This window comes from Sitophilus oryzae, unplaced genomic scaffold, assembly GCF_002938485.1.
Source record: "Sitophilus oryzae breed Bouriz unplaced genomic scaffold, Soryzae_2.0 scaffold_1081_pilon_pilon, whole genome shotgun sequence".
In the NCBI taxonomy this organism is placed as follows: Eukaryota; Metazoa; Arthropoda; class Insecta; order Coleoptera; family Curculionidae; genus Sitophilus; species Sitophilus oryzae.
Genome location: NW_022145706.1, coordinates 1,234,230 through 1,245,462, shown reverse-complemented (window position 1 = coordinate 1,245,462; position 11,233 = coordinate 1,234,230). Strand labels below are relative to the sequence as shown.

The 11,233-nt window shown below is 34.6% G+C and overlaps 1 protein-coding gene across 1 annotated transcript; it reads right to left on the bottom strand.

Annotated features, from left to right (window-relative positions):
- Positions 1-436: 436 nt before the first annotated feature.
- On the bottom strand, positions 437-8,142 carry LOC115880289 (tetra-peptide repeat homeobox protein 1-like). The gene is made up of 2 exons (XM_030897474.1): positions 8,052-8,142; positions 437-912 (listed from the first exon to the last, which is right to left on the bottom strand). Exons 1-2 carry the CDS (start codon positions 8,140-8,142, stop codon positions 437-439), a joined length of 567 nt encoding a protein of 188 aa, XP_030753334.1.
- Positions 8,143-11,233: the final 3,091 nt, after the last annotated feature.

Below are 11,233 nucleotides of genomic sequence, written 5' to 3'. Positions count from 1 at the left end.
AAAGAGCACGTACATACCGTACAGGATAATTTGAAAGCTTTAATAATTTAAAATTATTAGCGCGATTTATATTGTTTAACAACTAAATTGATTTAATTAAAATATGACAGAGTATTATTCATAATATTAATCAATCTCTGTCGCGCTTATTGTAGATATTTTATATTAGTTTATGCTATTTGTTTTTTAGTTTATGTCAATGATGTTTTATTATTTTTTAACATAAAAATAAAGTAGGCTGTTTGGCTCACCCCTATAACTTTTTTATTTTTTCAGATAAAAGAACGAGATTTGGTATGTTAGTATATGACATAGGTTAGGTTAGGTTAGGTTGCTGGGGTTTGGGATCATATTTGATCCCTCACTCGGAGGCCTTGGGCCCACTGCGATACCCCTGTATTGTTTTACCAAACCTTCCTCTCATTCTTTCTTTGCGTCAAAACACTTCCAGCTTTTTGCAAACCGGAGAAGGAACGGTAACGGTAACGGGACCGGGTACGGGTACGGGTACGGGTACGGGTACGGGTACGGGTACGGGTACGGGTACGGGTACGGGTACGGGTACGGGTACGGGTACGGGTACGGGTACGGGTACGGGTACGGGTACGGGTACGGGTACGGGTACGGGTACGGGTACGGGTACGGGTACGGGTACGGGTACGGGTACGGGTACGGGTACGGGTACGGGTACAGGTACGGGAACGGGAACGGGAACGGGAACGGGAACGGGAACGGGAACGGGAACGGGAACGGGAACGGGAACTGGAACTGGAACTGGAACTGGAACTGGAACTGGAACTGGAACTGGAACTGGAACTGGAACTGGAACTGGAACTGGAACTGGAACTGGAACTGGAACTGGAACTGGAACTGGAACTGGAACTGGAACTGGAACTGGAACTGGAACTGGAACTGGAAAGGGAAAGGGAACGGGAATTTGAACAAAAGCGGAAACCGAAGCGAGAGCGATAATGTGTGTTGCAAAATGACAAATGTTAGCATTTTAATTTTAAAAATATATGTATATTGTATCTGTATTTTTGTTAATCTCTTGACAGTAATGAAACACGTATAATATTATACAGGGTGTTCCAAGATTCCGTGGACATAGAACTACTACGTATTTTTGGAATCAAAAGAAGAATAGATATGTAGTATAAAAATATATAATATGTGTATTTACTATGTAAAGATTGTAAAAAAAATTCTGCCTAGACTAGTTTCATTAATTATTAATTAATAAATTATTTTCATTATACCAATACCCATAAGCGCTTGGGTTTTTAATTATAAATCATAATTACACAACTTCCATTACCGGAAGTTTATTTAAAACGTTTCCCTAATTTTCAAGAGAATCTTTCAAGCAGCGTCCGCCTCATTGCCGCTTATTCCCCTTTGCACTACCATTAATTTCTGCGATTCTTTCTTTTATTTTTCATCTCCAGACACTTCTAATTAGCCCTTTTGTAATATCTTCTTCGTTTTTCTCGTTCGAAAAAAATATTAAGACCGAAATATTACCCATTGGATGTGGTTAATTTAGCAAAATCTCAAGGCGTCCTAATTTAATTGCACCTCATCTCCTTTTTATTATGGTTTTTTCCTTTAAATCTGGAGTTGTAGAAAACGCGTTTGATTGCTCTGATTCAACTGTAATAGACTATATCTAAAATGATAGAATAATAATATCTAATATTCTTATTTTCATTCCAAAAATACGTAGTAGTTCTATGTCTACGGAATATTGGGACACCTTGTATAACATTATACGTGTTTAATTACTGTCAAGAGATTAACAAAAATACAGATACAATATAGATATATTTTTAAAATTAAAATGCTAACATTGATTGATAAAGATGAAAGTTGGTTTAGATGTTAAGGAAAGTCGATATTATGTTCGATCTGTCTAAATCTTTTTATTCAAAAGTCTAAATCGACCGATTGAATATAAAACTGTTTTAAATTCAAGCCTAAGTAGGCATATTATTAAAACAATCGAATCATAAATATAAAATGCTTTTCAACGTTATATCATGTTCCTATACCTAAACTTTCTGGTTTCTACAGTAAATCCATTTAACAGATAATAATCCTATTATAGTTGTTTCTTCGGTTGTTTCGTTTAAAGAAAATCGTTACCATGACAAAACTTTATAAGTATCAATTAGATTTTACTTGCTAAATTTCTTATAGTGTCATTTGTAATTCAAAACTTTATATATATATTTATAGCTCTACTTAAAAAACCTGAAGGTTTAGGTTTACGAACATAATATATAGTCGAAAAGCTATTTCATTAGTCAAATAACAAAGATTTCACACATAGCGATTTTTATATAACAAACGGAAATAAATATTTTTTGGCACTCCCTGTATAATATCCAATGGGTTGATTTAGACAGATCGAGCATATAGATTTTCGTTAACTTATAACTCAAATTTCACATTTTAAAATGTTCAATAATTCATGATTTTAGCAATGCTTAGTAATATTATGTTTTGGTGACCAAAAAGGTTCCTACCCCAAACTGTAATAATAATTGTGGACAATAAAAGAAATTGGGATTAATTTCACAAAGCATCAAAGATTCGTAATATTTTTTTCTATTAGTGCGTATAATATTTCTTCTACTTGCGCAGGAACACATCATATTTTGGATGATTTTCCACCAAAAAAAAACGCATTTATTAAAAACCCAGTTCCAATTCCTACTTTCTTTTTTAATTATACGTCCTCTTCCTGTTTAAACATGAATATTTTAATTCCCGCGATGAAAGGAGTCAAATCTGTTGAGCAAACAGCGAACTTTTGGGATTCGGAAAAGTTTGACGAGAAAAAAAAAGCGGGCCGGTGATTTCTTCGGATACACGAGCCACGATTCTCTGTATTTTTTTAATTTTTTTCTGTGTCTGTCTTTTTTCGTTTACGTCAAATGCCGCAGCAGCGAAAAAGAAAACAAATAAAAGAAGATGGGGACATTGTTTCGAGTTTGGGCACGCTGGTCAATAGTATTTTACTAATCACAAAGAGCTTACGGACGAGATTTGTTTGACCTACTGCTGAATTTTTTATCAAAGGAGTTTCTGTCTTTGTGGCTTAATGAATTGTTTATATAATGTACGATAACCGTAAAAACACGGCGGTAAAGTCGGCTGGAAATTACAAACGATAATAATTTTTGCGATGATAATCAATTTCTAGATGTCATTTATTAAATAACATAAAACTTCAAAAAAATTTCAATCAAAAATTAATACTAATTAATTCTAAAAAGATTAAAAAGGATAGAACGCTTCCATATGCACAAAATATCTTTTTTTTCAAAAATATCTTTTTTTTCAAATTTTAAAATACACCATTTAAAAATCCTTTTTACTCAATATAAATAGTTATTTTTTATACAAGTCGATAAAATTGTATGTTCTTGTCGACTGACAAGATTAATTCACAAGCGATGAAGTCGCGAGTGAATTAATTTCGGGAGGCGATCTTCAATCGCGAGACGATATTTCAAGGAATTTATTACGAGTAGAAAATATGTTGTGCTGGGTTGGCGTTGGTTTCTATGTAATTTGACAAATAAATAAAGCTGTCTCTTTAGTTGTCAGTTTTGAGTCAATATTTTTTAATTCTCTTTCGTGTCGATTGCTGATTGAATTGGAGCCAGAAGTGGCTCAAAACGAAATAAGTAAATTACCAACAGATATTCAAGCTGAGGCGACAAACGTCATATCCTACTTCCATTTAAATCCCGAATAACTTATGAAAAGGAATACAAAAATTAAAACAAAAGGAAGCAAGTAAAAAACGTGCGAGAAGAAATAAGGTTTTTAACCTATCTTCGCTGTTAAAGTATCATTTAAGCTACCCTTGTTAGTTAGTTGTTTATTATAGTTAATGACGCCTAGGTATTGACCACGCCAAAATTATCATCGACTGTCTTTCCCCAGCCGTCGGTGACGCCATTTTTTTTTTCGATCGTATGGTATATTTTACTATACCAACTCAGATGTTAATAAGAATTTTCTTACGCAGTGCTAAAACCGAAGTTAACCAAATTAGGGTCTTCCTAATTGCAACAAACGGGATCTGGGGCTTACGTTACAAGCGGAAGAAGGTTAGACAATGGGAAAGGGCCGCGTAGGGCTAATTTAGGGACAAAAGGTGGAATTAGTAGGTTGTGGAGAAGACAAGAGTGAGAAAAATGGACTAAGGATGCAAGAGATATCCGGGATTGTCATAAAAGTACGCAGCCTCTATTAAGGTAATTGGTACAAATTGAAGATACATATTACTTATTTTGAAATATCACGAAAATACATTTTAATGGTGTATTGTCTTCTATGATCGCTGTTAAAACTTCAAATATGTATCTATTATACCTATGAGCGAGAAAAAGGGCGTCCAGTTGGCTTTGAAATGAACATCCCCAAAATTCCATGAAGTATTTCATGTAGAATTCAAAAATCGTAAAATATACAGGGGGTGCCATTTAAAATATAATAATAAACAAATTGACATCCACGTCCAATTAAACCGGATCAAAAATACATTCTTAAGTACTCAGATGCAAAAAAACGCGTTTGTATTAAAGTGTTATATATTTTTTTTAATTTTTAGCCCTATTTTGATGAATATTAGCAAACTGTATATAAATCTATCAACTTTAATTCATAAATTCAGTTTTATATAAATTTTAGTATTTGGCATAATAAATGTGTCACTTTATTATGCGTGGTATTTGGTTATTAATGAGTAAATATTATACTTTTAATATAATTGGGAGCCAAAATGTACTTAGTCACTGTTATTGTTTATATTTAAAGTTGACTTTATACCACTTATAATAATTAATAATTCCTGTGCCAATGATTTGCCGTAAAAATATTAAGTATTATAATTTCAATGATTGACACCCTATGCTAACGATGATATAACTAATAGTGATGGGCAAAACTGTTATTTTTAGGTAACAGTTGAAACTGTTATAGTTATTTATAAAAAACAGCTTAAAATAACAGCTTAAAAATAACAGGTTTCTTTATTTTACGGCTAAATATCTGAAAGAGTATGAGACGGTCACCGCCAGGCGTATTAACGCAGTTGCAACTTGCAACAATGACGTGCTCGGTGGTAGTATTTCCAGGGTGTCAAAACATTTCTAAATATCGATTGTTATCTAAAATGCCTCTCTAAAAAAGGGGGTTGTTTACAAATAAGCGCTGTTTACAAATTGCGATATAAAAAAAGCCAAAATTCCGCCTCTCATCTATACCTACACATAGCGATCTACCTACGCCCTGCCCCTCGATCCGCGTAGATCCTGAATTGCGTAGCAGTGTACAGGGTGCATCTCACTTGACGGGCGAGAAGCTCTTAGTTTTGATTTTACCATTTGCGGTCAAAAAATAGCAATATAAGAAAATGTGTAGTATATTTTTCATAAGTAAACCAACTGCACACTAGAGTTCGAATTAATTTTTCACTTAAACTAGCGTGTACCCGCGACTTCGTTCGCGTCGAATTAATAATTTCTAATGGTGATGATAAAGCAAAACAAGAATTTCCATTAACATACAAACTGGATAAAATTTTCTCACATTTGCCAAAAATAAGCTTTCTAACGTCGAGCAGTTTAAGCAGAATCGTGGTTAATCAATTACTCAACTTTTTGGAACACCCTGTATGATTTTTAAAAAATTTCAAAATATGTAAAAAAACAAAATAAATTATGCGTGTCAGACATTTTCCCGAAAGACTAACCGTTTTTAAATAACAAATATTGAAAAATTTGAGGGGCGTTTTCACCCTGTTGGAATTTGAGATTCGAGAAACCCGTCCTTATCGAACCTCAACCCCACAGTCAATCCGTTTGCAAAAAATCAGCTTTAAACGTCCAGCAGTTTAAGCAGAATAGTGATTACTCAATGGTCATATTTTATGAAACCCCCTGTATATATTTTTTAAAAATCTTAAAATATGTAAAACAACATAATAAAATATACGTGTTTTACGAGTTTTTCTGAAAAACTCACCGGTTTTTAAATAAAAAATATTCTAATATTTGAGAGTAGTTTCACCCCCTTAGAATTCGAGTTTCGAAAAATCCCTTCTTATCGAACCTCTACACACTAAAGTCAATCCGTTTTCCAAAAATCAGCTTTTTACGTCAAGGGCTTTAAGCAGGATCGTGATTAATCAATGACCAGATTTTTCAAAACACCCTGTATACATTTTTAAAAAATCTTAAAATATTATTCTGAAAATTTTTCAGAATAAATAAATACCTAAATATTGAAACTTAAAAAGTAAGTACTGAAACATACAGCGCCATAATATCTCGACCTCCGTCCGTTATGCTCGTAACAGGTTGAAACAGAATGTATCTAAAACAACTGATGCGTTATTCCCCAACCTGTTTCGAACCTCCATCGACAATCGACCGATGCAGCAGCGTTCCTTCCCCACACCGATTATCTCGACCGCCGCCCTGTTATGCTCGTAACAGGTTGAAAAACAACATATCTAAAATGACTGCTTCTCCAACCCGTTGCGAGCCTCCATCGACAATCGACCGATGCAGCAGCGTTCCTTTCCCAGTCCTGTTATCTCCACCGCCAGGCGTTATGCCCGCAACTGTTTCAAAAAACCTGCTTCTTTTATATCCTATTATTTTTAAGCCGTTGTAAGCCCAATACGACCGTCGCGCGTCGACGGGACCGACCGAAGCAGCTACGTTCGCCGTAGCGCTTTCCCCACTCCGTTGTCCGTTGTCTCGCCGCCTGTATCGACGGTTGACGAAATAACATGTTTTCCATCCATACTAGTTGTTTTTTGGAATTGCTTCGAGCAGCATAGAATTTCGTGGTGATGCAGAGCGCCGACTTCGTTTTTTGTTTCACGAGCAGCCGATCTCTACGTGTTGTTATTTTATATCTGTTATTTTTTAGAAGTAGTAACGGTTGCGTTATGTTATTTATAAATAATTGTTATAAAATAACAGATAGTTAAATAACAACCCATCACTAAACTAAGCACATAAAAAACAAAGATGGTTTTTATATATTTTGGATGCTAACAGACGATGGGTTGTCCGAGAACGTTTTTTAAAAGAAAATTGCCATATTTGTTAATAATGAAGACAATGTCTAACTTAAAGACAATTTTTCACGTCCAACACTAAAAGTCGCTAATACAGTCACGCCACTTCAATATTTTTAATTACGAGTATAAAAATTCAGTTTCAAAAAACATAAATGTCAAAAAAGCAATTTTAGGCCAGTCGGCAAGTGCATCGATGACGGCAGCAATTCCGGACAAGCGGAAATAAGTTTTATTTTGTTTATTTTGGTGTTGAGAAGCACGTATTAAATTTGCACTCCCCGTAAAGCCCGGATTTGGCCGCCATCTTGGAAAAATTGGCTAAAATTCGGTTTATTTTTCATTATTTGTCAATAACTCGATTTCTATCAACTTTCGTGCAAAATATGTACGGACAAAAACTAAAGAAGAGGAAAAACTCTATAAAAACGTTGTATGTTTTTTTTTCGTATGACTACCCAAAGTATCGAATTTTACGAAAACAAAATTAAAGTTTCATATAATGTACGTGTTCAATATATCCAGGGTTAACTGTACTTGTTTCCACACCATCTTGAGCGGCACCCCCGATACATAAAGCCTAAAAACTTGCTTGCTACTGGTTGGCAGTAGCCTGCTGTCGCGGTCATAATGGAAGAACGCAATTTGCATTATGACCGCAATAACGAACTAAATTTTTATTGCTGCGCGACTGGTGGAAGACAAGTTTAACCGCCTTATCACTCAGGGAGCTGCCTTGAGGTAAAGTAGGCACCCGGCGCGTTTTTTTTAGTGGTCTCCCCATTTCCAATAGGCCTAATCCACATGTCGTCAACGTCAAGGTTTCTTTTGAGGTGGAAGGTTCATCAGAGTTTCTTCGTTTTTTTGATGTTACTGGCTGTTCAATATAATCTTCCTGAATGTCTTCCACATCTGTATCATATATCTTTTCGTTGATCTTTACCGAGAGGAAAATTGTCCTCGTACTCATCTTCGTCTAATTTTGCCACCTCCAAACTATTCGAACATGATTTGCCGTGACAAAGTGCACACATTACCGAGCAACGCAAACCTGCTTTGCGGCAACTACAAGATGTATTACAACTTTTGGCACATTTACAAGAAATCAGATTTAATAATTCTTGGGGAGCTGCATCTTGGGAAGTAGCAATGGGCATCAACCCATTCTTTGAATTTTTCCATCCCCAATCCCGAGGTGATTTTTCATTCCCATACCTTAGCTGTACGTACGGAAGGAGTGCAAGCGAGCTGCGTCTTTGGTCGGTGGTAATGATGCTAGGTTTGGCAAACTTTTGGTAATAGATTTTACGAATCACTGGTATCTGTACTTAACTAATGAGTCGCATTTTTTGGATCCATATATATTTTCTGGAGATGCGTTTGGGTCTTTGAAAGTTTTCATTTTTCTTGTCTGTATAATGCGGATGTGGTGTCGCAGCCACTAAACGCGTGGAGAAATAAAAAGAGTAAGGTTCTCGGAAAGACAAAAACTGCCTAGAATAAAGGAAATAATAACTGCTTATAATATATTTAGCGTGTTTAAACCGAGATAACTTGGAAACGGGTCGTCGCACGGAAAAAGTACATAAAACGTTTTTTATAGAGTTTTTCCTCTTCTTTAATTTCGGTCTGTACATTTTTTGCACTAAAGTTGATAGAAATCGAGTTATTAACAAATAATGAAAAATAAACCGAATTTTAGCCACTTTTTTTAAGATGGCGGCCAAATCCGGGCTTTGGGAGTGGTGCAAATTTAACACGTGGTTCCTTACACTAAACTAAACAAAATAAAATGTATTCTAGCTTGTCTGGATTTGCTCCCGCCATAATCTATTTTTTAATACTTTGCGACTGGCCTATTAATTTTATCTATGCGAATAAAACTAATAGAAGGAAAGCGGGTATAAAATGTCTTACAATTACTTGTTTAAAACGAAGAAATATTTTTAAATATATTTTGTGTGTCCAAAAGTTTCATAAAAATTGAACTTTTATTTTAGGTTTTTGATATTGACTCTAATCCGAGCTCTAATCCTAATTTTTAAAGTGTAATATCATGTTATTTACTGTGAAATGTTTACATCTTTAATAAACATACCTAGTTATAGCTTTAATATCATCATCATCATCATCATCATCATCATCATCATTATTCAACCATTTCCAATTATCGTGTAGCTTCCCTCGCATACTCTCTTTGTAGTTGGGCCCATTTTTGTCTATTATTGTCTATGCGGGCGCAAGTTATCCCTGCTAATTTCATAATATTATGGTCTCATTATGTGGGCACCAGGCTGTAATTTTTATGGTCCATCTGTTGTCTGTTGTTCTTGCCAGGTGTCCTGCCGAGAATTTGACTCTGTGGATGACATCTATTACCTGGGTCTTTTGTCGTATCCACTCAATTCTTATACGGTCTCCCTTGGTACCTACCTTGATTACCCATTAAACTACTTGCACTTATTTCTACACCCCGTATAATGATGTTACAAATTTTATATTACATTATCAAGAAAATCCGATATTAAAATCATAAAGTGAAACTTTGTTATTTTAGACTTACTCAAAGCTTCTTATTTCTTAACATAATATATTGTATAAACAAATTAAGACCATGGTAAGCGATTTAAGTTAAATTTTCTTCCTTTAACTTATTCAAAGCTTCTTATTTCGTAGCGTGGAGTTCAACAGATTGATGTTCGTCTAAATTTGCCAGTTCTATTACCTAATTAAAGTAGTTCCGCAGCTTGGCAGGTATAAATTCTGGATCGCGTCGCGCATTTATACATCCTCCCGTACGTATATAGGGACGTAACTGCGACTGGAAGTTCTTGTTTTGCGGATTTCCGGATATATTAATTCGGTCGTCGACGCTGTATGGCTCCAAGTTAAGAGCGCTGTGCATTTGCTGCCGTGATTCTCTTTTTGAGAGGGGAGTTCTTAATTGATGTTTGGAGTTGAGGAAATAGAAGTAAATTTCAAGGAAATATTCTTGCATCGTTTCTTCTGAAATAAATAAAGTAATACCATAAAATATGAATATTTACTAAAAAATGTGGCGGGTTCATCTCTCAAAAAAATCCTTTATGGGTATTTTGCCACTGCACTGTAAGAAAATCTACAAAATAAAATAGTTATTTTTTGTAAACACTTCTGCGTTAAACCTAAAAAAGAAAAGTAAAAGGGGCTTTTTTAATTCAATCTAATAAGAATAAATGTATTGCTCATGCATCTGTAGATGTTAGTAATGTATGGCAATCGCTTCTTTGATTTTAAACATAAAACATAACATAAATAAACATAACATACGTAAAATTTAAAAATAATCACACAGAAAGTTTGGGCTTTTTGGTTTTACCTTATTCGGTAATTTTTATCAGGTAGTAATTGTTAATTTTGAAGTTTAACTTGATATAATGTCATTTTAACAGAACGTCAACGGTTTCTTCTAGACGTATCTGTTTTAAAAACGTAAAGTGTTCTCGAATAGTTGAATTTAAATATTTTAAATAGTTTTTTTCTTTATTCTTTGTATTTTTTTGCTTCCGAAGACGGAAAGAGATAAACTTTCCGAAACGTTAAGCATTTTTTTCTTTGTTAGGCAAATTTGTATAACTGTAAACATAACTTCTGACAAGCAGTGTCCGTTTAGGTTTAACGCAGAAGTGTTTACAAGAAATAACTATTTCACTTTGTAGGTTTTCTTACAGTGCAGTAGCGAAATACCCATAAAGGATTTTTTTGGAGAGATGAATATTTAATATTCTGACATGAATGCAAATTCTGACTGATGCAATGACTGATATGCAAATTCACCTGTTGATTATATTGTGTTGATGAAGCAGATTAATAATCAATGTGATCAACAACTTCTAGGTACACTCAGATGCAAAAAAAAACGTAACAAAAAAAATGTTTAAATTAGGATTAGGAAGCTGTTGCTAAGCCAAATAGAAAATTTTTCAAAGGCTTAAAATCATTGAAACGTAAGAAAAACCTGTTTCCCGAATGGCTCCATAAAAAAGGAAACCGACGTTAACAACAGTCGCCAGAACAACTTAGAGCTCGAATTCCGCGCGAAAAACAGATTAACAAGGAGAACACCAGAGAGGCGTCTAACAGAAG